Source organism: Podarcis bocagei (genome assembly GCF_964188305.1).
Source record: "Podarcis bocagei genome assembly, chromosome: 6".
NCBI classification, from domain to species: Eukaryota; Metazoa; Chordata; class Lepidosauria; order Squamata; family Lacertidae; genus Podarcis; species Podarcis bocagei.
In genome coordinates, this window is record NC_138130.1 from 78,701,165 (window position 1) to 78,727,899 (window position 26,735).

Genomic DNA, 26,735 nt, shown 5'->3' on the forward strand with positions numbered 1-26,735 from the left:
TTAATTTTGTAAAAGTTTATTTTTCAATGAATTTAAATAAACTGCACTGAGTATTAGCATTTTGTCTCAGCTGCAATCATTACCTGCTTTTCTGAAGGATCATTTCTCTCCTTAGAGGCTTTGCATTGCTCCAGAGGTTTCTGATATACAGTACATGGCAAGGGAAGACTATAGCCTATGAGTTATTTGCATCCTTCCCATATAAAAGAGCACATGGTCATTTTACAGTAAGGCATGGGTGTTAGGAGCTAACTCCCTAGTTCACATTCCTCCCTAAAGCAATTCCATCTTAAACGGAGATAAATGATAGTGAGGTGTGAGAGTGGCCAAGGTTTGCACCCCACGTGCACTTTTGTTGTAAAAATTAAGACACCTGCTTCTAGGTGTATGTAGCTCTGTTGCGCTTGGCTAGAATCATAGAATTGTCAAGTTGGAAGGGACCATGAGGGTCACCTAGTCCACTTTGAGACCATGCACGATTTAATCGTGTGTCAGAATGCTGGGTTTTGCTTTACAGAAGGTGCTTCTGTGTCTTCCATTAGGGCATCCTGTACTGTGCCTCTTTTCCTCAGAGCATCCCTGATATGGATCAGTCAGCTCTTGGGAATATGCTGCTAAACTTTCTGGTACCAACTCGATTTTTCTTTTCTTTTTCCCCACAAGCCTCTAGCAGAATTAATAACCTCTTCTTTCTATTCAAAGCCGTCAACAGAAGCCTTTACTTCATCGCTTCATTATGCCTTGAGATCTGATGACTGTGCTATAAACAGGCGGTGATCATCTTTACTTATTTCAGTGCAAATGGCAGGGGGACTTGACATATGAGAGATTAAGCATTTGCAAATTGCTTATGCAGTGCATTCAGTAATGTACAGCGAAGATGCATCAGTACTTCATCTTGTGTAGAACAACCATATTACAATGTTTGTTAGGTGTGAAGCAGGCAACAGGAATGCAGGGTAGCCCTGTGTACTGGCAGCATTCCCCCTTCTGCACAATTATTCTGAAGGAAGTGTCTGGCTTGCATAGAGAAGGTCCCTGGCTCAATCCCTAGCATCTTCAAGTAGGCCTGGAAAAGGCTGCCTGACTGAAATCTTAGGAGAGCCATTGCCAGCTACTATGGACACTGGAGAGCTAGATGGACAATAGTATGACTTGTTATGAGACAGCTCCCTATGTTCTTAAGGGAGCTGCTTCAATAAGGGCAGGGTTTGCTCCACAGGGATGCAAATGATCTCCCTTTTTCCATGCACATAAAAGCTCTCTTCAGCTAGTCGATTATGCATTGTGCAGCATCACTGAGGGTGAGGCCAACACAAGTTCCTATTGGTCACTTCACCCACAAAATACGCCTTGCGTATAGGCAGTGGCCATTTTGCACAGGGGATGCATTCCTGACCCCCGCATGTGTCGGCGGTGCACGTGTAAGCCAGTCCCTCCTCTGTCCAGCCCATTTTCTGACCACTTCCAGGTTGCAGTGATGCACGCATGCACAGACAGTCGTGGCCTGTATCTGCCTTGCAAACTGTGGGGAACTGAAAGCATATCCACTAAGTGAAGTGACAAATGGTATCTACGGAGCGATTTGCAGACAGACAACTTGAAATTGTAACAACAAAGGCTTAATCATAGGAGCAGGTCTAATGAAGTCTATGCGACTTAGTCATGACTTGATGTAAGTCTCGGTGATTTATCTATTCTAAGCATTACAGCCCACTTTCATTTTGAACACCCACCCAAATCCAATAACTATTTTATTGAAAAACGCTCAGGATCAGTGGGCAAATATCAGTTGTATAATTTCTTCAAAATGCAAAACATTTCCTTCTAGGAACTGTTGAAACTTCACTCCCCCTCCCTGAAAACATATTCTACTTTTAGTACCGTGGCCTGAAATGCACCTAGAAGCTACACAACCACTTTGTCATGCCCCCCCCCAAGCAGTTGTTTCCAGACCATTTTACATGTGTGCATTATGCCTTTGAGGAACTGCATGGAGGACCTTCAATATTTACTTCCACAACCTCTCACTCTGCATTCTCTTGCTGTCCTTAGGCAACAGCACCACAAACATTTTTACAAACCAGCTGCAGAATTAAATAAGGTTTCTCACACACCCTTAAGCTGACAATGTAATTGGAAAGCTTCACCAAGACAATGGAATACTTTTCAATATGCTCCATATTTTATTGCGAGTTTTCAAATCTCCCTCATTCTCCCTGTGGGTATCCTTAACACGGTGGCATCAGATACCTTTACCTCAGGAGGTTATGATGAATGCTTGTTCAACTGGCTGAAGAAAAAGCCATTTCCAACAGGGCTATCCTATTTAAAAGAGAATTGCCCATTGGATGAAGAAGCCCTTTAACTTTGCACCTTGGAAAAAGCATGGCAGTATTGTCCTTATATCCTTGTTTCCACTTTAAAATGGTGGAGATTCAACATCAGCTATCAAAACAGATAGCTTTCAGGCAGTGGAAGTCAATTCCCTCCAGAGGAAGGAATTAATATTTTTAATCAAAGAAAAAACCATGATCATAGAGTTATTTAAGTTAACCGCAGTCACCAACAGGCCAGTACTGTCCTGAAGTCCAGGAAGAAACATCTAACAAAGCTACTAGAGATCGGGTGGGGGGGGGACCCTATTCTTCCCCCTGTAATGTACTTGATTCTGGGAAACCACCAACAAAAACGTAGGTGCTTGCTCTCGGCCCTGGAAATTGTCTTCGATTATCCATACAGTTCATTAGGCACAAGAGATGGTTATGAAATCTTGGTCGGCATGCCAAAGTCCACTGTGATGTTGGTGTACAAAGGGTTGTGTTCCACGGAGAGCAGCTTGTAAGAGCAGGAATTTAGCCCGTCTGTTTTCCACACTTGAGATACCTGACGCAAGAGTTTCATTCTGAACAATTAAAAATAAAAATGGGTAGGGTGGGGTGGAGAGAGGACAGAAAAGAGGGCATGAATTAAAACGTCATGAAGGTTCTGTTTTAGAGACAGGTACGATATGTAAAACTCTGAAAGCAGATGAATCTTAAGTTCCAGTGGCCGAAGATGCAAACTGCAGTTTAAGAGGCAATACAGACCTGAGTAAGGACAACTTCTATATATGATATATTGTCTGGCTTGGTGTTTCACAATCCATTTATATGGGTACCGTGCCCACACTATGCTTAGACCAGGGTTAGTCAATGTTGTGCCCTGCAGATGTTGCAGGAGACAATGCCCATCATCCCTGACCATTGGAAATGCTGGCTGGAGCTGTTGGAAATTTTAGTCCAAAACTTCTGGTGGGCACCATAATGGCCACCCTGGCTTAGACCGTATGTCGCATTTTCACCCATTTCCCATCCACCTAGCTTTACTACCATAATATGACTTCATTGACTCACCTCTGTCGATTTGCTTCGTTGCCTTGGTCTCTCGTGTGGAAGATCATTGTGTATTTGGCCACATGAGGAGAAGGCCGGATAACCTTCATCTTCTGCATTTCAACTCTAAATGCAAATATAGCAATGATTTGCAAGCATGTCATGGAGATTGGGGGGGTGAGGTTTGAGAATGATGATCAGAACCTCCCAACCTCCCCCAGCTCAAAACTATAAAACAATAGGCATCTGACTCACACTCCCTCTAGTGCATCAGTGCGCAGGTCCCTATAAACTTCAACTGAAATGACAGCCACACCGCACATTTTTGTACAAGCTGTAATGGAAGACCCTTAACTGTTACCTTTGTTATTAGAAATGTGGGGCACCGTCTCAAATTTTCAGATATCCCTCAGTGGGGGTGGGGCAAACTTTGGGGCCTTTTAAATTCATTTAGCGCTTCCAATCTGGCTGTGCAAATAAGAGAATCAAGGCTAGCAAGTGCTAGTTTGCTTCTTCCTAATCCGATTTCCTTGTGGGTGGGCCATAGACAGGTTGTCCATCCGCTGATTTAAAAAACCATCATATTCTGGTTAGAACCCCACTTCACCCAAAGGCATGTACTGAAAGAGATCATGGGGGAGGGGGATGCAGCTTGCACCTGACCTTAGCTGTTGAGTATAGCAGATTAATTACATACTGTATCTTTAGGTGCCAGGTGAAAAGGTTTCTCTATATCCAGGCCTTTGGCTGATTAACATTCTATGGCCTTTAAAATGTCTTTGTGGGAGCTGGGCTCCTGACCCCTGGGTGTAGACAATACTGAGCTAGACAGACCAGTGGCTTAATTCGATATAACATAGCTTCCTATTTTCCTATAGTGCACATGCCAAACAGAGACACTCAGAGCTGTAAAACAACCAGTGAAAGAAAACCAATAATGATGGTATTACAGCTCAAGACTTCATTTGCTTAGGGATTCTAGGCAGTCACGTTGAAGGGACAAAATCCACGGAAGGCTTTTTACAATTAGAAGCAGTTTGCTGAAGGACAAGGCCTAACTAATCACTAGTAACTATCAGACTCAAAAAGCAGCGCATCAGTACAGCACTGAGCAAAAACAAGTTCTAAAAAACCAAACCAAACCCAAACAAAAAAAACCCCAAACCCTTTCCCACTCTGCTTTATAACCCGACTTCGTTTTGTAAGAGTATAACAGAGGGAACTGCTGCCCTCTATTGGACTCATGGATAACAGAGGCACCAAGTACATTCTTTTTGAGTATGGACGTTCTCTAGCCCAGTGGTTCCCAATTAGGGGTCCGGGGATCCCTAGGGGTCCAGAGGGCACACACCCAGGGGGTCCCTTGCCATAGACTCACTTATCTTGTTAATTGCACAGTAAAAGTCATCCACGGATCATCTAGCCTCTGCTCACGACCAGCACCTGCTTGCTGGCAGGGGAAAAACTTGTGGAAAAGTTTCTGGATGGCAAGTGTGCTGGGATTGGACAAAAACCTCTGATACAGTTTCTTAGGGCTCTTGCAATTGGAGGGGGATGGGAGAAGAGAGAGTGCAAACGGCTTGCTCCACAGGGTAGATTCACATGCTTATCATTAAAAAAAAAATGTAAGCAATCCCTTCCCCTTGCTCTCTACTTTTTAACTGAAAAGAACTTCTATTTGCATTCAACGACTATCAGGTTTAATGGTCTATCCCACTGCTTGTAGGTAGGGTTTTCTTGCCTTATGCATTTGGGATTCTTGTCTCATCTTGGAAATCCAACAAGGGAAATAGCTAAGCCAGTGGTTTTCAACCAATGTGCCGTGGCACCCTGGGGTGCCTTAAATGATGGTCAGGGGTGCCACAGGGAGCACTGGCCTCCATCCCTCTTTCCTTCCCTCCCTCCTCTGATACCCTCTCACATCTCTGCTGCCCAAAGGCTGTTTGTGGCAGCAGCCCTGGCTACAAGCTCCCCAGGTAAATGGTGCCTCTGGGGCTGGCCGGGGGGCTGGTTTCCAGGAGCTGAGGCAGCCTTGGAGTAAGCGAGTAAGCAAGCAAGTGGGTGAGGGAGCCCAGCCAGCCAGTCCACCAAGCCCTTGCTGTTGGGAATGGACAGACAAGTGGGAGGCTGGGAAGGCGCTGCACTTTCTTGTGCTCGCTGTGTCAAATGCCTGCCGAGAAGAGGGGAGAAGAGGGAACACTTCACAAGGAAGGGGTGAGGGGCTGCCAGCTCTGCAGGGAAAGGGTGACTTAACTAGGCTTTTGAGGCTCAGAGCATGTCTTCCCACAGGGGAGTTACAGAAAGAATGTAGTTAAGAATGTGAGCTAAGCAATTTGCTACTATGGTTAGCACAACAGCTCACCCTCTGATGATTTAGTTTAGTGCTAGGGCTGGGCGATACTTCCTTTTCAACATTGTGATATATCAGCAGCTAAATACCAGTATACGCTGACATATCACCATGACTGGAATTTATCTCGGTTGCTTCTTCCCACCTTTGGGAAGGAAGAAGCAGCCGAGTTACATGGCCCAGTCCTACACAGTGAGCGAGTCCCGATGCCTCTCAGGCTCATATGCAAGCCAAGGAGCATTGGGGCTTTGATGAACTGCTCAGCAGGGGGGTGGAAGAGGCCTCCCGCCCCCCAACTGAACGAGCCAGCGGTGGGCTGGAGGCTCCGTTAACTGCTTGGCTGAAGGGAGTGGCAACCATGCACCCCTCAGCTGAGAAGCGGAGGGAGGAACAAGCTGTATTGCTCCTCTCCAATACAGCTTGTTCCTCCCTCTTCCGGTGTGAGGGCAGAGTGGGATAGTGCCTTCACTCAGCTGTATATCGCTGGTGAAACCACTGCTGTTCCCAAGTCCCTCTGCTACCAGCGCCAGCTGGAGGAAGCCAAGTGGTTTTGCTTGCAATAAAGTGAAGCCACCATCACGGTGAGGGCCCAGGCCTATTTAGTGCAAAAGGCAGCCTGCGTGGATGTTGTTTCCATGTTTTCTGTGGGAAGCTATGTGGCTACATTTGGGGGTGGGAGGAAACAGATGTACGGCAGAATCCTAATAAATTAAAAAGTTGGTTGTTCCTATTAAGCAAACAGCAAGAATAAAAACCTCACTCAAAATAAGTATTTAACTAATTAATCTCTTTAAGCCAGGGATGAAACTTGGGCACAGGAGGACTAAATAATAATAAATTATTATCATCACTACTAAAGCTACTACTGCTACTATTACCAACATTACAAAATTCCAGCTGTTTTCTATTTAGTCTTCACCAATACTGTATCAAGCCCTGACCAAGCCTTCACCTATGTCTTGAAGGTGCAAGATCCTTCAGTTAGCAGAACCATATGCTGCAAAGTTTTGCTAAGGTGTACCATCTCTGATTACAAGTAAGGAATGGCATGTTTGAATACTCTCTCATATAAAAAAGCCTTCTGCAAATAGAACACTTGCACGTTAGGGACACAATTGCTTTTTTATTTTATTCAGTTGTAGTGGAGCAATGGAGACAAGTTTTTCCTACTGTCTGGGGATAGACAATTTGTGGCAATATCACAAATTTTAGGGTCTGTTTTTAGTATACCTACAATCCTTTGCCTACTAGGGGCTAACCCACATTTTCTTCAAAAAATTGCTTTGCACAGGTAACGACCATAGAGGTATTTTTTTTCAAAAGTAGGGGGTCCATGGCTTTGGCTTTTTAAAAATAGGGGATCCTCAATAATTAGCTATCTGGGAACCACTGCTCTAGCCACAAACTGCAAATTACATACAAGAATACATAGGAATCCCCCAACCAAGGAAAAACAGTTTTCTGATGAGGAGATTAGGAGCACGGAAGCCTGCCCACCACATTTCCCCAGGACCTTTTTGTTCCCCAAGCTGATTTTTTTCCCTTTGCAGAATTCTAGACAAGACTTTATCTCCATTTACAAAATTCAAGTAGGACCCTGCAGGACGTGCAGCAGGGATTGGGAATGCAGAGGAGGAAGCACAATTGCACACACCACTTCCATGTTCCTTAGCTTCTCCTCTCAACTCTGCTTTTCCTTAGGAGGGGGAGGAGAAGCCACCAGGAGCTGGCATGCCTGTGTAACATGTAGTTCTGCCCATGGTGAGCCCCACCCAGAAATGCACAGCTGCTACTCAGACCACACAATTGCAAATGTTGCTGCATGTTGGTCCTACTCTATCCATGTCCAGCAGAGCTCTGGGGGACTAGAAATTGCTGCCAGCACTGGATTTCAGCTCCTCAAGGCTTTGATGTACTCATCTCAGGGGAAGGGTATATGCACCAGGGACTGTAAGCTGGCAGCGACAATTTATCTAGACTCTGGAATAAGATGGTCTGCAGATCATCATTAAAAAAATTAAGAGCCACTCCTTTAGGCTATTTTATCTTGGAACCATAAAATAAGTAGCTGATGTTGACTGATAGCGCTGGACATGTGCAGCATCCATGTACTTATTGATAAAACCTTCACTGGCAGATAAACAGACCTCAGTGAAGGGTACAGGGAGAAAGAGAAGCCAGAGATATGGAGAGACCCCAGATCAAATTACCAGTTGACATGGTTGAAAAATAACTCCTTTTTTAAACAGTTGGTTCACAAGATGCAAGGATACTTATGGTTTTCGATAAAGAAGAAACGAAATGCCTTCCTACAGGACCCAGCTGATAAATAAACTTTCAGAGACTTCCGGGTTGGTGCCTCCGGAAATGGCGGATTTCCTCTGACCGGGAGGAATCTGCTCCGTGGAAATTTGGGTCTGGCCGCCACGGCGAAGGCGGAGACCCGTAAAAATCACAGGCGGGAGAAGCCTGTGAACATGGGATTCGGCGGACACCTTTTGCGGCTCCCCTACTCGCGGGGAAACTCGGTTTCGGGGATCCGGAGTGACGTGGGGTGAGCGGCGCGGTGTTTCGAATCGTCTGCTTCTTCCATGGAGCGAAGCCGCATAGCTGTTGCCAGAGAGCATTGACTTTTTCCTGTGGACAATTTGACTCCAAAGTAATTACCCGTGAGTAGAGCTGAGACGGGAGAATCGGATTTTAAATGTTTAATTTGGCATCGAAATGGGGAGGTTCAAAACAGGAAGTCCGCCTTCCCTATTTGTAAACAGACTGAGGCAAGGAGGCTGTAGGCTGAAGTCTTGGAAAGCCTTTTGTAAAAGACTAAATTTCCATCGGTAAAGAGCATAAAACCCCCCTTGGAGGCAGGAGAAGGGGGGGGGGAGTTGTGGACTGAGTATGCCTGCAGGAGAGAGTGAAGGGAGTTAACCACCGCTCTGACCCTGGAAACGGGCTGCCAGTAGGACTGACATTTTGGAATGTTCATTGACAGCACTTAGAACGTTCCTTGACAGCTAGCAAAGTAAGAGAAATACATTGTTTCTATTGTCTCCGGCTGCTTCTAAAAAGGAGTAAAAAGTAACTGAAATCTGAAACTAACTTTGGATTGTATGAGTTGCGTTTAAAGGGGACATTGTTGACTATTATAAATAGAAACTGTTTCCCCCTAGTGGAAGTCTCTGAAATTAGTTACTTTATAAGAGCTGGGCTAGGGGGATTTCCAGCTGCAAGATAAAAATTGTGAGACTCTGAGATTGACCTTGAATCTCTCAAGTGTTATGGCAAATGGAAAGGAAAAAACAGATGAAATGTCGACAGAAGAGGCCTTAGTGGTCGCATTAGTGAAAATAAACGATTCGCTGGAACAGCTTCACAGGAAAACAGACAATCTGGGACAAAAGGTGAACACCAACACAGAAACCATCCAGAGATTGATACAGGAATTTACCTTGACACGGCAAACTGCGGATGAAGTCAGGGAGAAAACCCTTGCTGCTAAATGTAAAACAATACAAGTGGAGTGTGAGAGAGCCCCATCCATTCAAAGGCAACTCGATGAACATAAGTTGACATCTGTTATGATGGAATTTAAAGAAAAACAGATGAATTTGAGGACCAGAGCCCTACCTGAATTGGGAAAGGAAAGCTTGACAGAGCTTCAGGAGGAGACAGAACTAACATCGGTTGAGAAAGAGAGGCTTTTGGGGGTCAGTATGACCGCCAAAAATGTGAATTTATTTAAGGGTAACTGTGAAGGACGTTGGATTGAAGAGAAGGGGGATTAAGAAATATGGACAAATCTGAAGTTGCTATTGTTGAGCCGAGCTGTTGTGGTGAGGATGAGGGTTGCTGTGTTGCCGGGGATGTTGCTTTTGTTCCAAATAGTGCAAGTTTTGGATGGGATGGATTGTTTCAGGAGGTGGCAGAGGGATGTTTCTGGATTTGTTTGGCAGGGCAGGAAGCCTCGAGTAAAATTTAAGATATTGACGGATGCTAAAGAAGGAGGTGGACCTGCCCTGCCAGACCCCTAAACTTTGTTGCGAACCATCTGCTTTTTGCTGGCTGAGAGAACGGTTGTCTCTTAGAAGCACTGAAGTGTTGGATAATGGCAGATGAAGTTGAGGGACTAGATGGAATTGGCGGAAAAGACTGGCAAGATCCGAGACCAGGGAGAAGAGTCGGTGGAAGAAGACTGGGGAAAGTTTAAAGATTATTTATAGAAATATTGTAAAATTAATGAACGTTAGAAGAATGTTGGAATGAAGTTATATGGCTTCAGTAGAAATGTTATAAGGAATTAAGTATAAATAGATTAATAGAGTATTAAAGGAAAATAAGGTTAAAATGTGTTAAGATAATTATAGGATAGAAAACGGGAAGATGGAAAGGAATTGCTGAAATAATTAATAGAAGTGGAATACAAAAAGGGAGGTGTGAGGAGGCCGTTGAAATATGTGAAAGAAAGATAAGACATTGGAAGTTTTTTCTTTTTTTCTTTCTTCTCTTTTGATGTGTTTTTAAATTGTTTTTATTTTGTTTTGTTAATTTTTATGTAGTGTTTTTGTATTGTAATGTACTATTTTTTTCTTTGTTTTTTCTGTAAGTGTTTAAATTGTTGTAAAAGGAATAAATATTATTATATAAAAAAAGATAAATAAACTTTCAAAAGGAGCCAAAGTTGACTTCTGGAAAAAATAACGCTATCAGTGACATATTTTCAAAATTTCAGCAGCATTACTAATGCAATAAGGCACATGCTGCACCATGAAGATGGTCGAGGAAATAAAGTGCCACCATGTTAATTAAATCAATTGTGTCTGATGAAGTAGACTCTGGTTGTTTTTTTAAAGAGGCTTATACCATAATAAATTTGCTAGTTTTTAAGGTGCAACAAGACTCGTCGCTGTATTTCCTGCAAGAGATAAACACAGCTGGGACTGAAAATTGCTGCCATCTACAGAAAAAGACTGCCTCTCAATCCCAGCCCGTCCCTTTTTAGCATTCAGTCAAGAGGAACAATGCTTCTATCTTTCCTTTTTATCAGCTTGCAGTATTTATTTTCTTGTAAATGGCAGTTCTGTTGACATTCAGAGAGGAAGGTAAACAGAAAGGACAAGTTCTCTGAGGCAGCAATAAACACATCCTGTAACCAAAAGCCAATCAAACTGTCAACGCAGCTGGCAAGCAAGACTCCCCAACAACAGCAAGAAGAGCCAGCAGTTCAGAAATGCTGACTTATGAGAAATTTGATTATGATACACATCTTACAGGAGACTTAATGTTTTAATATTACCATGATTACTGTTTTCTTTTTAATTCCACACACTGCACATTTCTGTGGCTTCAATGTGTTAGAAATTGCTTTTTCTAGCGACAGCAGCAGGAACATAGCATAACAGATATGCTAGACATTTGTACCTCTCCCAGTGCAAAGCTGTCAGTGTCCAGAAGTTTCTCAAATTTCTACACGAGAAGTTAAAAATTTGAAATGCAGTGGTAGCTTGGTTGTTGAACTTAACCTGTTCCGGGAGTCCGTTCGACTCCTGGAACGGTCCAAAAACCAAGGCGCGGCTTCCGATTGGCTGCAGGAGCTTCCTGCACTCAATCGGAAGCCACAGAAGCCATGTCAGACATTTGGCTTCCGAAAAACATTCTCAAACCAGAACACTCACTTCCGGGTTTGCGGCGTTCCGGAGCCGATTTGTTCAACAACAAAGGCTTTCGACTACCAAGGTAGCACTGTACTCTTAAAATATCTGCACAGTTTGCTGCTAATAATGAGCACAAGATATTTGCGACAGACAGAATTTGAGATAACACTGCTATTAAGCACCGTTCCAGGCTGTGCAATTTATTGGTGGGGACACCACAACCATCACTGAACCGTCCAATGACATCATTCCAACGGTGTTGTGAGGAAAATAGCTGTTTTGCCAGCATGCAAGTTGATAAAAGAAAGTTGAGAAAGAGATCAGCTGCATTTTTTTGAAGTTTAGTCAACTAACTTGACCTGCTCAATATCTGAAGTCTAAAAAAAACAAACCTTTGATGAAACAAGTCTGTCTCCATGAACGTCATACCCTTTGTAAATTCAAAGCTGTCATTCAACAGTACAAGATACCTTCTGAGTTCACAATCACCACCACCACTCCTCCATCCTTCTGGGAAAGTGATGTTAATAAATATGAATGACCTTCCCCATGGTGCCCTCCATGTATTTTGGATTATAACCACCATTAGCTCCAACCATAAGTTTGTTTTTCTTGGCGGGGGGGGGGGGTTCCCCTCAAGTCATACTTTGTCCTTAGTTGCTGTGATGCACCTGCTTTTCAAGGGCAATAATGCAGTTTGTTGCAGGTGTATTTTGCCAGCTGGAAATCAATTGTGGCATCACCATAGATGTTTCTTAGATGGTGCTTTGGTGTTTGAAGCAAAAGTGCATTATGAGCCCTCCCCCCCCCCATCTCATTTTGAATGCTGTGCCCATTTTACAGTCCTTCTTCCCCTCCTCCTTTTAATATTTCTTTGGTGGGTGGTCCTCACCAATTTTAGTACTTAAGCATATACATGTAATAAAGAGAAAGCAGGATTCTTTCCCGCTGCCCACGTTAGGAAAGGCCTTAAATAATAGCTAGGTAAAGGAGGTCAACTTAAAAGATAGGGGCATACGAACCTGCCATATGCCATTGGCTCATCTAGCTCAGAATTGTTTACACTGACTGACAGTGGCTGTCCAGGGTTTCAGGCAGGAGTTGTTCCCAGCCCTACCTGGAGACTGAACCTGGGTCCTTCTGCATGCAAAGCCGATGCTCTATCACTGAGCTACAACCCTTCCAGCAAGCAGACAGTTTCTGGTCACTAGTCAACCAGTAACTCCCCGTAATGATCTCATCTAAGTGCAGTCAATTCAAACTAGTGTCGGACTTCCGGGTTAGCGCCACCGGCAATGGCGGATTTCCTCTGATCTGGAGGAATCCGCTCCGTGAAAATCAGGGTCTGGACCGCCACGGCGAGGCGGAGACCCATCAAAAACCGCAGGCGGGAGAAGCCTGTGGACCTGGGATTTGGCTGGCACCTTTTGCGCCTCCCCTATTCGCGGTGAAACCCGGCTACGGGGATCCGGAGCGACGTGGGGTGAGCGGCGCAGTGCTTCGAATCGATTGCTCTTTTCACGGAGTGAAGCCGCCTTGCTGTTGTCGGAGAGCGCTGACTTTTTTCCTGTGGACAATTGGACTCTAAACAAGTACCCGTAAGTAGAATGGAAAATTGGATTATTAAACTTCGTAATTTGGCACCGGAGCAGGAAGGTCTAAACAGGAAGTCTGCCTTCCGCTTTTGTAAATAGCTTGAAGCAAAGACATCGCAAGCTAAAGTCTGGAAAGTTATCTGTAAAGGACTAAATTTCCATTGGTTAAAACTACAAAACCCCCCTTGGAAGCAGGAGAAGAGGGGGGAAATCTTAAATTGTTCAAGCCTGCAGGAGAGGGAGTAAAGAAAGATACATTTCTATCTTCTTGAACCTGGGAACGGGCTGTCAAAGATAGACGTTTTGGGAAAGTTCATTGACTGTGAATAATAACGTATGTTGACAGATGGTCAAATAAGAGAAACATATTGACTCCAATGTTTCCTTTTGCACTAAAAAGGAACAAAATTTGAAAAACGAAAGCAATTTTGTTGCTGGATCTGCTTGTAAAAGGATGGATACAAATAGAAATTGTTTCCTCTAGAGGGAGCTTTTGAACTGTTGTTGGAGTGGACCTGGGGAACTCTACAGCTGTAGAGATTAAGGATCGTGAGAAACAGACATTGACCTTGGACAAGAATGTTGACACAGGAAGCCTTAGTGTCTGCTTTGTGCAGGACAAGTGCTTTGTTGGAGCAGCTTCATGCGAAGATGGATTTGATGACTACTGCAACGGATAATTTCGGTCAAACAGCGAACACTGATATAGAACCTGCTCAAGAATTGACCCAGGAATCTGCCCTGACAGGGCAAGCCGCGGAGAAGTCAAAGGAGGAGGTTGTTGTTGAACCTCAAGTAATACAAGTTGAGAGAGATGTGGCCTTGCAGGAACATAAGCTGTCGTTTCTGATGACTGAATCTGGAGTGAGTCAGACTTGGAGAGACGGAGTCCTGTCGGGACTGGAGATGGCAAGTTGGTTATATCCTCCTATGCAGGGATGTCCTGACTTTTGGGATTTGGTTTTGGGCCAGGAGGAGATTGGAGTGGTCGAGGCCTTCAACTTTGGAGGGACATTGAAGTATGCTTTGGAATATTTTTTGGATTTTAGTGCTAACCATGGAGAATGGGCTGACCGGTTGAGAAGGGATAAAGACATTCTTAGGTTGTTCCCCCGAGATCTACTCCTCAGAGACAATTATGAAGAAGATCTGCAGAAGGGACATGGAAAAGAGTTAAGAGCTTCGGACATAAGATCACCAGGTTGATGGACTAGATGGAACAGACAGAAAGGACTGACAGAACCCGAGACCAGGAAGAGGAGACGGTGGATGAAGATTGGCAGAAAGTTTAAAAATTCATTTAGAGAAATATTGCAAAATTAATGACTGTTAGGAAAATCTTGGAATGAAACTATTAGGTTTCATATCCCTATTTATGCTATTTATATTGCACAAGCTTCTCATCTCCAATTCGCCCATAGCACTTCTCTTCCCCTTCTGCATTCATTTTAAGCAACGTATGAGTCATATCCAAGGAGCTCCAATCACCCACAGTCTATGCCACCCACTTTGCTTAGGTGTGCAATTACCTGATGCGGAGGTCATCATCCTCTGCTCCCCAGCCCCAGTAGTTGTTAGAAAATCCATTCACCTTGGAAAATTGCTCTCTTGTTAGAGCAGTTACACCCCCAAAGTAACCTTGGTAACGCAACCTAGGAACAAATAAGAAGCGGTGGAGAAAAAGTCTTTTCAGAAAGTGGCATAAACCCAAACATAGCCTTTATCAAAAACTATTTTATAGCCAGAAAAAAGTTCAGTTACCCATCTGCTGAAGCAAAAAAAATGAATAATGAAGTGTGTGTAGAGATATGCTCTCAGGGGCCTTGCCATGTCCTGAGCAAGCAGTGTTAGCTCACCTATGGCATGAAATCTGACTCAAAGACATTTCATTCTGTGAAATGGAAAAAGCCCTACAGATATAAAATATGATAGACAATGGACAGGACAACTGGTAGGGGAAGCTCCTTGAAGATGGGTAAGGCTGTGTACATATATACATAAAAGACACTCCACATCTTTCTCCCAGGCTGGCAACTAGCAGCCCTAAGGCTAATTTTATGTAGCTGTTGGGTCTAATTTCAGAAGCCCTTTGCCCAGCATTCAGCTCATACCACCTGTAAGAATAACCCATCCATCCACCAGCAGCCTACTGCAGAGGAAAAGAGAGGTGGAAAAGAAAGAGAATGGGGTAGTCCCACCCACACTTTGATCTGGCCCCACCTGCTTCTGGCTTCATGTTCACTCACAGATGACATGTGGTCCCTTACAGATTACACTCAAGAGGGAGCAGAGTTGCTCACCCCATTGCTTAGAAAAACATGCAAAGGAAAAAGTGAGTCATGCCAGGTCTCTCTCACCTTCCCAGAAACTGTATCCACCTTCTGTCTTATGATGGCTCCCAAGGCAAGCTTTTTTCTCATGGGGACCAAGATGGGTTGCAGTGTGTGTGTGTGTGTGTGCGCACACACACGCACACAGGATGGGTGGCTAGGGTGCCTGCTTCAATTCTGCTTGCAAAATTCAAGTAATGGTAATCACCTGTTGTTAGCGTCCCTACTTGTATCACTATGAAAGGGCATGCAAATCAACTCTTCTTCAGAAGATGCAAGTTCTCTCTCCCAGCTCCTACCTGTAGCCTGTGCTGTTTCTACCCACTACCAAGTGCTTTGGCTGACTGCCACACATGTAAATGTTGAAGTCATTCTCTGGTACCAAGTCCACGTCATGGAATATGAAACAATCCCAGTTCTCTTCCTTCAGGGCCTCCAAATATCCCACATTCAGCAGTTTTGCTCTGTTAAACTTGGCACTGCCAGCCTGCAAACAAGAAAAGGAAGCAATTTACGTCAGACCTGTTAAAACTAAGTAAACTTCCTATCAGGATGCCCTCCTGATCACACGTTTACAGTATCCTTTCCTGGCTCACAGCAACTGTACCACAAAAGCAGCTGTGGGATTGAGAGAAAAGGTAAGGGAAATATTATAAATGAATAAAAACATATGTGTGTTTTGAGCCCAATCCAGCTCTAGCTGCAAACAACTCGTCTTGCATATACAGTGTCTCTCATCCCATCAGCAGCCACCCTTCCTGGCTGCCTGTAAAGGAGAACACAGGGCAGCAACGGTGCCCTCCATTAACTTGGCTGAGACCAGCTACCGTTTGACTGTTCCCCTCCTAGAACTGCCTCAATCAGTAGCTCTTCCATCTGAACTATTGCTAAGACTATTGGCTGCTTAATCTATTCAAATGTCTTGTGGTTGTTTTTACCTAGGTCTTGGGCTAAATTGGAAATTTTATTTTTTGTTCTTGTAGTTTTACTTGTTTACCTTATAACAGAATTGTTAAGTTTCTGGGAAAGATCTCCACAACCCATGGTCACTGACTACAACAGAGGTATGATAATTTAAACATTTAGTATTCAGTTTGCAACTTAAGTTTTAAAATACAGGGGTATGGACTCCTTTCTTGGAATGACAATATTAATCATTTGCTTGTTTACCCAGAAGTAAGTCCCACTGTGTTCAATGGGGCTTATTCACTAGTAAGAATAATTAGGACTGCAGCCTCAAACTTATATTTTGCATTGTAAAGTTCACTAGCATTGGCCATATTTCATTCACTCTACAATAAAAGAAGATTTTAAATTGAATATTAATTTCCTTTCTGTGTAACAGACAATATTGTTTTGCCCCCACTTATTCTTCTACAAACATATATAAAAAATACATATTTTCCTTCTCTCTTTTAACATTGAGAGAAACTCCTTCAGCAACCTAAAGCCTGTTATAATGGCAAGGATGTGTACACTTTCTTATGGAGAACAGAGACACTCACAAAAGCATTCAGAACTCTTCCGGAATAGCATTCACCAGGCAAACAGGAAATGAATAAAAGATGAAAAGCCTTCTTAAAAGGAAAAAAGAGCTCCTCTTTTCTCTTTCATACAGAGCTGGTTTTATAAAAACCAAGTATTGACAAATGAATATTAATGGCATACTATTAGCTGCTTTTGTTTTAAATTAGACTGAGACTGCCAAGATGAAGCAAGTTGTCACTTCAGCACTGAACTTGAGACTCTAGGCAGCTTCAGGCAAAAAGCAGGTGCTGCAAAAGGACAGGTGGTCCAGTATTGTCTCCAACAGGGGAAAGGAATCTTTGAACTCAAGAGCCACATTTGTTCCTGGGCAGCCTTTCAAGGGCCAGGTGTCAGTAGGGGCAGGGCCAAAGGGAAAACGTAATGCCTCGGTGAAAATGAAATGAAAACCCTACCCTTGTATAGTAGGGTAGTTTCTACACACATTCACACTCTCATTTTATCCTCCATCCAGATGAGCAAGAGGCATATTTTATATTATTACTACTACCACTACTATTACTACCCCGCCCATCTGACTGGGTTGCCCCAGCCACTCTGAGTGGCTTCTAGCTTATATAAAAACATAATAAAACATTAAACAATAAAAAGATCCCTATACAAGGCTGCCTTCAGATGTTCTTCTGAGTTTAAGGATACATTCCAGCCAGGCAAACAAACTCAAGAAGGGTGTGAAGCTGGGATAGACCTGGGTAGAGGTCTGAGGGTCACATTTGTCCCCCAGGCCAGAGGTTCTCCAGTCCAGGCCTACAATGACTTGGAAGCAGTTCTTCACAGCTTCAGACAAGGGTCTTCCTTAGGCCTACCTGGAGATGCCAGGATCGCTGTGTAGAATGTCAGTGGAAAGTGGAAAGTCAGCCCTTAAGGAATTAGTTCTAGCCAAGTGTACAGCACTTGCAACATACCGTATTTTTTGCTCTTTAAGACTCCCTTTTTCCCTCCTAAAAAGTAAGGGGAAATGTGTGTGCGTCTTATGGAGCACATGCAGGCTGCGCAGCTATCCCAGAAGCCAGAACAGCAAGAGGGATTGCTGCTTTCACTGCATAGTGATCCCTTCTTGCTGTTCTAGCTTCTGAGATTCAGAATATTTTTTTTCTTGTTTTCCTCCTCCAAAAACTAGGTGCGTCTTGTGGAGCGAAAAACACGGTACTTCAATGTATCTAAAAATTTAGCCCACCTTGCCTGATTAGATGACGAATACATGTGCAAATATTACTTCTGAGCAGAAGACTGGTGCAGTTTAAGGAATGGAACTCTCATCCCCTAGCCCCAATAATTTGTATTATTCCAGGAGATTTGGAAATGGTTATCACATTCCTCATTTAGGTTCTCACTAAGCCAGAATGTAATTGTGTACAAAAGAGCATCAAACCAATGTCAATTTGGTCTACTTAAGAGTATTACATCCATCATGGAACTCAAGGTGGTGGACGTGGGATTCCCAAGCCTCCTATCCAAGCCCTGACCAGACCCAAACCTGCTTTGCTACAGCGATGTGGCTGCATTATACCCCTCTCACCCCATCTTGATCCATGTAGCTTACAAGCCTAGGAACAGGAGCAGCCAATAAAATAATGGATAGGTAAAGCAGCTCTAGAGGGCAAGAGACCCAGATGTACCATCTCCAGTTTCCACTGTAATCCTTTTTTAAAAAATAAAAAATTGACTCGATAACGTATTATTTATTAATAGGAGACTGACTTATGAAACGTGAAGCGTGAGCCAAGAATGTGTGTCTCTACTGCTATAAATGCTGCCACATTTTGCGCTCAAGGAAGGTGAAGGCCAAAGAACATTTTATTCTTTACAAAAACCACCACCTCTAAAGCAGTGAGTGCAAGGGAACTTCACCAAGCATAGCCGAAGGAAGTCAGGCACACACGAAAACGCGAGCCAAGCCCCAGGACACAAACAGGCAATTATTTGAGCAAGACACATTTCTCAAGCCTGGCAGCTTTGAGAACAATGCTCTACCAACAGTGCATAAAGTTAATTTGCCACCCGCTCCGCTTAATTCATCTGATCTGCTTTAAGCTCTTGCAGCAGAAGACGAAACTCATCAGGACCGGTGCACATGGGGACTCCTAACCGCTGGTAACACACTGATATGGATTTGTATCAGGACTGGGGGAAATGATGTGGAATGTGCCTGAAGCAGTGTTCTGATCCCCAATTGCACAAACAGACACAACAGTCAAAAGACCTCTAGACACAACCACGGGGCAGGAAGGTTTGGATTCACCCCTCATCTCTAGCTGCAGATGTTTTGTATGGACCCACCTGGTGGATGATATAAATGCCATAGTCCAGCTGCTGCCGCTGCAGAAATGGGTGAAGGTGCTCCAGCAGGTACAACAGGTGCTTCTCTCGGTTGCGATGTGGAATCAATATTGCGACACGTTGCTGAGCTAAGCAGCCTTCTGGGCGATGGCGTCCCTTTGACACTCGAGGATTCTCTTTCTGCACCTCCTCCAGGGTGAGAGATGCCTTAAAGAAAAGCTTGCTAGGGCCTCCTATGGGAAAAGGCATGACTTCAGTCTCATCTTCGTAAACTATAAACACAGCTGCTGTAAGTCGTAAGAGCAAATTAACTTAAATGCTTAGGAATTTGCGAAGCCATTTCGGAGACTGAGGAGGTTTATTTGATGCTTTGTTTTTTAAACTTGGAACTATACACTAAAATCTTTTGTAAGTAGCTAGATTTGGCCAGCAAGCTACTCTTTAAGATACTTAAGGGGAAAGGGGAGGATGATTGGGGGCGGGCAAGCAATATTCTTCCTCAGCGTGGTCAGCTGTCAATTAGGCCTTCCATCCAGAGGTTCCCGGGGGCTCCTACCTTTGACTCTGTACCATAATCCTAAGAGCAGGCTAGAAACATAACCCCAAAACTGGGAACTAGTAACTGCAAACCATAAATGGAACTCTGCTAAAATTGTAAAGCAGTGGAAGGTAAGACGACCACAAGTTTCCTGCTTGGCAGGGGGTTGGACTCGATGGCCCTTGTGGTCTCTTCCAACTCTATGATTCTATGATTCTAAGTTCACCATCCCTGTTATTAAGGTCAGACTCATACATTATTGGTGTGGTACAGGAATAGCTTTTCCACTTGGTCCAGCAATATCTGAATAGTGGAATTATGTGGGGTGCCTCGATTATGGAGGAGATGCTCACATTAGCACTGTTGGCTGCCATCTCACAAGTTTCAGCACAGAAATGGAAATTTCTCAAAGGATCTCCATTGAATTCTAATATTTGTTGGCATAGGATTCAGCCACAGAACTGTGACATATGAATCATGTTTTTGAATAGTACTAGAAGATATGTCAGACGGAGAAATGTAACGCCAAGAGGAAAACAGAATGCTGATTTTTACAAGCTACAAGTGTTTTCTCATCTATGTGCAAATGACAAATTCTCCTTAAGACAGGGATAGGAACTGGATCTGGACAGCAGGCTGGATCCCTATCTCCGCCACCTACTGTGGGCCAAATGTGAAAGGTGGGAGGGACTGTCCACATGTCAGTCACCTGACATCACAATGACACCAGTTGACCTGTTTTCATCCCATGAGGCCTGCAGCCCTGACAATCAGCTGATCATTGGTGTTTGCAGAGAGCCCTGCACAGCTCTTTGAAGCCCTGACAATCTGTTGATAGTTGGGGCTTCAAAGCCTAATGGACAGCTCCCTGCTAGCTCCACCAATCACCTGATCATTGGTGGCTTGCAAGAACCACACAGAGCACTATACACAGGGCTCTGCAGACGCAATCTCCTTTTTGGCACAGCTGCAACTTTACCTGCCTCACTCCCAACACCTTGTATAACATTGGGGTATGGCAGGTGGATATGGCTTGGTCAAATCAGCCTTGCAGGTCCAATGGGGAGGCCTGGCAGGCCTGATTAGGCACACAAGCCTGAAGTCTCCCCCCCGCCCCGATGCCTTAAGGATTTTTTTTTGGGGGGGAGGGAATCCTCCCCTCTTAGACTTCTTAGCTAAAGCCACAAAATCCATGAAGTCTTGCTTTAAGACTGAGATTGGAAAACATGGATCAACTTACGCAGATACGGAGACAGAGAGGGACACGGGGGCCTCATTATGGGCAGTTTCACAGTAGGCATGGTGCTCTTGTCTGGATTTTCCGTTTGCTCCTCTGTGATAGTGGTTGGTTTTCGGAAACTCCCCACGATGCTTTTTGCTCTTGGAGTTTCGTGCACGGCATCCACTAAGTAAGTGGAAGTGGCCCAGCCCACCAATAAGACACACAAGGTGAATAGAATGAGCAGCTTGAGCTTGTAGGAGACGCGAAGGCTGGCATAGCTCAAGCCCATGGCCTTGCCTGGTTTATACGCTGCTCCCTCAACACTGTCCTTGACGTCTCCTTGTCACAGTGCACTTTGAGGAGAGCAGGAAAGTCAAGACGAAACAAGGAGTTCTGTGACGCCGCATTCTGACAAGTCTCCTCTGACTTTTGAACTCATGTCTTTCTAGCTGAACGATAAGCGGAAGGCAGGCATTACAAGAGTCGACCTGTTCAGAGAGAGACGAAAAGGTCATTCTATGCCATCACCCCTCCAAACTTTAAACAGAAGCACTGTGCAAAGGCTGTGAAACCAAAATACACAGGCTGTGGGAAAGTGGGGTTTTCTTCTTCCCTCTGTAATAAAACAAGCTCCAAAACTGTAAGCTTCATACACAGATAAAATCTTAATTTCCCAAGTGTTAAGGAAGCAGTTTGAAGAAACCATAGCTCAGTGACAGAGCGTATTTTTGCATTCAGAAGATCCCTGGCAAGAGAGGATGACTAGAGTAGGAAAGACCCCTCTACCTAACAGCCTGGACAGCTGCTAGATAGACAACTAGGGTAGGTGGAGAGTCACCTGGTATAAGGAAGCTTCCTGTGTTCCTATATTCTGTGGGGCAAGAGGGCATGTGGGCTGCATGAGTGGAGGTTTTGGATTATGCCCCCAATGAATACAGAGTCTATTTAGTTGAGAAGAGATGTTATAGCAACCAATTACTATAAATGCTGCTCAAGAAACATATGAATTACCTAAGAACCTGAAATCATAGAAGTGCAGAGTTGGAAGGGACCACAAGGGTCATCTAATTCAACCTCCTCCAATGCAGGCATCTTTTTGCCTGAAGTGGTCACAAGTTACAAGCTGTTCAAGAAATGTATGAACTCCCCTTTTCTTGGGTGATTCAATAAAACCACTCTGGGTCAGGTAGAGTTTAAAGCAGTCTTCCCATCTTGGTGCCCTCCAGATATTTTGGTCTATCGGTTCCATCACAACTAATGTTCAGGGATAATGGGAGTTGTAGTACATAAAAACAGGAGATATACTCCTGTGGTGGGCAACTTTTTTTTAATTGCGGGGGAGGGGGGGAGTAGCAGGTAAACCAACTTGTAATCATTTTGGTGAAAGGTGGCATACTATGATTTAAAATAAATAGTTGTCAGGTGGACAGTTTTCTTGCTGGGGACCCAGCCCAGGGGCAACAAGTTATCTCAGCTTTAAAAAGAAAAGATGAAAGAGTGCTTATTAGCTGGACACCTGCGGCACAAAACTCCCTCACATCTCCCCGGAATAGTTTTTAAGCCTAAATAGAAAAATTGGGCACAATATGATTGCACGTTTAAACAATCATATGCAGGAAAGGTAAAGGGAAGCCAGACTCATTCCATGGAACCAAAACACATGCGGACTCCTATTTTCATATACATTTGAAAGCAGCCTTAAAAATCCCCCCCCCCCCGCTTCTCCTCATCAGCCATATCATCCTAAGATGACAAGGTAGCATTAGAATAGGGCAAGTCACCAATGGTTCCTCCCCCTGCAAGTACATTATTAACACAACAGTAGGAGAAATGCAATGCAGATGTGTAAAAAATAAGCTCATTAAATGCTAAACACACACACGCACACACACACACACATTGTTCAATCTGCAAGTTCAAGCATGGCATTTCAGTCTCAGCTCAGCAAACAGCTATGCAAAAAGGAAGTAGGGAGGCTGAAGCATGTACTCTGAATATATGATCTGATGTCTGGTAGATAGGCAAGGTGCGTGATTTTGAGGAATGCATCTTTGCAATGCTATGTGCCAAACAACTGATGCAGGAAAAATAAGGGGATAAATACATTGGGGTTAAAAAGTGCAAAATCAACTAAGCAGAAATTTTAAAAAAGTTGTAGAAAGTGATTAAATATGCAACAGGGATAGGAAAATAAAAAAGCACAAGAATTAAGCCATTGCATGGACAGTTTCTCACATGAAGTATCTTGTTTCCACTTGTTAAAGTTACAAGTTTGTGGCAAGCTCTAAAACCAGCAAACTATAATTCGCACCTGCCCTCTAAGCAAATAATGCTATGCAACAAACCTGCAACAAACTAAGCAAGTGGAATATACAAGGAAAGATGACAAAAAGAACATTTTTCCATACCACCAACTCATGAGATGTGTAGTTTCAGGGTTCACTATGTTTTGTAATTTTTTTCTTGTAATTGTATGTTTTTGTTTAACCATTTTTAATGTATTTTTAAATTGTTGTAACCCACCATGATACCTTAGGGTGAAGGGCAGATAATAAATAATAGTGTTAATACACATTCAAAATAAGCAATATGGCGAAAAGGCACTGTGATCGTGAGACCTCAGGACATGGTGTAGCTACAATGCAAGTATAGGATATATTATCCGACGGTGTTTTGTTGTTTTCCAGTATTAACTATGGACTCCAGCTTTGGCAGTAATGCTCATTTATTTATTCACAATTATATACAGCAATGGTGTCTTTGTGTATTGAGAAATGGCTGCAAATAGGAGACTGCAAGGTTCTGTATTGACTTGGTGTTGATATATACCATTGAATGGAAATGACCTGTGTTTTTGTCCCCAGTAACCAATGGCCCATTTTAAGCATTTGAAAATCACAGACACAAAGACACTGCATAAATAAATGTATAAAGTGGGAGAGGGGAACGGTTTTTCAGTCCAGGGGCTGCATAGTCTTGCAGGCAACCTTCTGGATGCCAAATGTCAGAGCTGGGTGGCAAAAGGGGGGATGAGGCAACAGATGTGACTCTCAGATTTGTACAGAAGGCTAAATTCCAGCAAAAGAACAATTCAGAGCTTTCTACGTGCGCACACACGTCCACCCAGGCACTCAAGGAGAGGGCAGGGCAGGGCAGGGCCGGTGAGGGTGCAGCCTGGGGAAAGTCCCAAGGGCCAGACAAAGAAGCACCCAAGCCTTGGGTTCCCCGCTTCTGTGTTAGGATATCCCATACAGAAAGACATGTGGTGCAAGCACGAAATAAGACATAGCGGAACCTCCTGTTACGGACGGGATCCGTTCCAGAGGCCAGTCCGTAACACAGAACTGACACAAGCATGAAGTGCCACATCTGCGCACGGCGCGATTTAGCGCTTCTGTGCATGCGGCAAAACCCGGAAGTAACCCGTTCTGGTACTTCCGGGTTGCCGTGGGACATAACACGAAAACACGTAACCTGAAGCGGACGCAGCATGAGGTATGACTGTACTGACTGGGCCATGCTGTTTTTATTGCAATTATCTGTATGTGGTTTTTTAATTAATCCACCCCCACCCCACCCCACTTTCAGCTGTTCTTATTTTAATTTGTAAGCCACCTTAAGTCCCTGTAAGGGGAAAAGATGATGTAATAAATATAACAGAGCATTAACTTTGCATGCAGAAGGCCTTAGGTTTAATCCCCAGCATCTCCAGGTAAGACTGGAGAGAAGCTGCCAGTCAGTTCAATTGGGAGCTGGATGGACTAAGAGTCTGACTTAGTATAAAGCAGCTTCCTATGCTCCCAAAGGAAATTTTAGGAGAACATCAGAAAATGCTGGAAAGCACAGACTAAGTTCATTTGCATTCCTTACACATGCAGGCAGATACACTTCTACCTAAAAAAAAACCCTGAAGGCAAGGTCAGCTGAAAATACCGACAAGAGATAACCTGAAAGTGAAAGAACTAAGACCTGAGTTCAATGAATGCTTTTAAATTCACCCCTTTCCCGACTTTCATCATTTCTAATATGGCTTCAGCTGTCCTTCTTGCTCTCTACGCTGAAAATCCTTCCCCTGGAGTAAACGTGATCAAGCTCCCATTTAGCCTGGTCCATTCAGCCTGCAACAGAGACTCGAGTCAAAGATACAACTCATCCACTCGCTCCCGTTTCCTTCCTGTTGTTTGAGCCAAGAGAAAGCGAGCCCCTTAGACTTACTTGATCCTGCCACCGCTGCTCCTCTTCCTGCTGCGGTGAAGCTGTTTTGTCCTTATCGCAGCTACGAGGGCTCCAGTGCCAAGTGGCAGGGCACTTTTCAGACCTGAAACCCCACACCATAAAGGAACCTCTGTTGCCTCTCAGGGATTCAGGAGGAGTCTGCTCAAAACTGCAGGAGCCACTGAAAGAAAAGTCAACAGTTTCAGCCTTCCCCTGTTAGAAAGCCACTCCCTCACCCCTTCCGAGACATTTAATTCCTCCCACCATTTCTCTTTTCTTTCTAGCAAGATGTGAAAAGAAGTAACATCAGGGAAATTCTGGAGAGCTGGAGCAGGGAAACACTCACAGATGCCTGTGCAAAAGTGGCCTCACAAAATCGGTTGCCAAAACATACAAGGCCAGTTTTATTTCTGTCCTGCAGGTTTCTCTGCCTTTGTAGGAAGTCATAGATCACAGAACTGTAGAGCTGGAAGGGATTACGAGGGTCATCTAGCCCAACCCCCTGCAATGCAGGAATCTTTTGCCCAATGTTCATGACCCTGAGGTCATTTTGCCCAATGTGAGGCTTGAACCCACAACCCTGAGGGTAGGAGTCTCATGCTCTACCAAGTGAGCTGTCCCAGCTTCAAGATATACCACCAATTTCTTTGTGAGTTAAATGTACCATATATGCCACCCACACAGAATAGCTCCTGGGTTAATAATAAATAAAACCAGTTTGGAGAAGAGCTGGTTTTTTTTATAACAGTAATCAGACATGTACTTTGAATGCAAACAGCCCAAAGTACAATCTCCGGTGTCTTCAAGAAGGGGTAAGAAGGTTCCCTGCCTTAAACCATGGAGAGCAGCGGCTAGTCAGGTAGTGGACAATACAGAACTCAATGAACCAGTGGTGTGACTCAGAATAAGGTCAGCTTCCTACGTTTCTGGTCTATAAACATGAAAAGGGAAGCAGCATATAAAGACCAGAGTGGGAATCAACTAAATTTTACTTAGTAGACACAATGAAATTAATCAACATGACTAAGTTAGGTCCATTAATTTCAATAGGTCTTCTCTGAGCTCAATCAATGCCACCCCAGCATAGGAATAGCAGATTCCCACCCTCCTTACCCTGCACTTTGCTTCTTCACTTACATGTTACAAACCCTGCTAAGGAGTTTTAGCAGCCAAAGTGCTCCCAAATTCAACAGTTATAGAAGAAGCAAGTTGCCCAGGAAGTCCAACATGTTTGTAACAAACAGTTTGCATAATCTGGTCTGGAAATGAAACCTGAGGATTCAAATGAATGCATAGGAGCAGAATTTCAACCAGGCTTTAACCAGGTTAACGCTTGAGTTTATATGTGATCTGAGCACCACAATGCAGCTGCATTACTAGCATCTGTCTTGTTTAAGTTGGTTCATTCACCCCCCAAAAATCACTTTATAGCCATTTAACAATTAACAGTCATTCTTGTTTCAATCTAAACTTATGATATATCCTAGGAAATGCTTCCTCCCCCTTCGTGCTTAGGAAATCTAGAATTTCAGATGTCCTCTGACAAGTAGTAATAAACTCTAGTTTTATGATCTGTTTGCCAGTCTATAAAGGAAAAGAAACACTTTTTCTGCTGCCTTCTGCACACTAGGCATA

General features: G+C 43.9%; 1 protein-coding gene and 1 long non-coding RNA gene across 4 annotated transcripts in view; both read right to left on the reverse strand.

Annotated features, from left to right (window-relative positions):
- LOC308589180 overlaps positions 1–26,735 on the reverse strand; it is a 59,685-nt gene that overhangs the window by 21,673 nt on the left and 11,277 nt on the right. The window lies entirely within an intron of this gene.
- The window catches only part of B4GALT4 (beta-1,4-galactosyltransferase 4), a 30,115-nt gene continuing 3,380 nt past the window's right edge, over positions 1–26,735 (reverse strand). Inside the window, exons 2-9 of one of the 3 annotated variants that reach the window (XM_081198004.1) lie at positions 25,101–25,281; positions 24,884–25,003; positions 20,904–21,373; positions 19,126–19,358; positions 15,600–15,787; positions 14,500–14,622; positions 3,396–3,500; positions 1–2,905 (exon numbers count right to left, since the gene is read on the reverse strand). In XM_081198004.1, the coding sequence (XP_081054130.1) occupies positions 2,764–2,905; positions 3,396–3,500; positions 14,500–14,622; positions 15,600–15,787; positions 19,126–19,358; positions 20,904–21,174 (1,062 nt within the window). In that variant the 5' untranslated portion in view covers positions 21,175–21,373; positions 24,884–25,003; positions 25,101–25,281 and the 3' untranslated portion in view covers positions 1–2,763. Of the gene's footprint in view, positions 2,906–3,395; positions 3,501–14,499; positions 14,623–15,599; positions 15,788–19,125; positions 19,359–20,903; positions 21,374–24,854; positions 25,004–25,100; positions 25,282–26,735 lie in introns of all 3 variants that reach the window. The other 2 variants (XM_081198005.1, XM_081198003.1) reach the window with 2 other exon arrangements.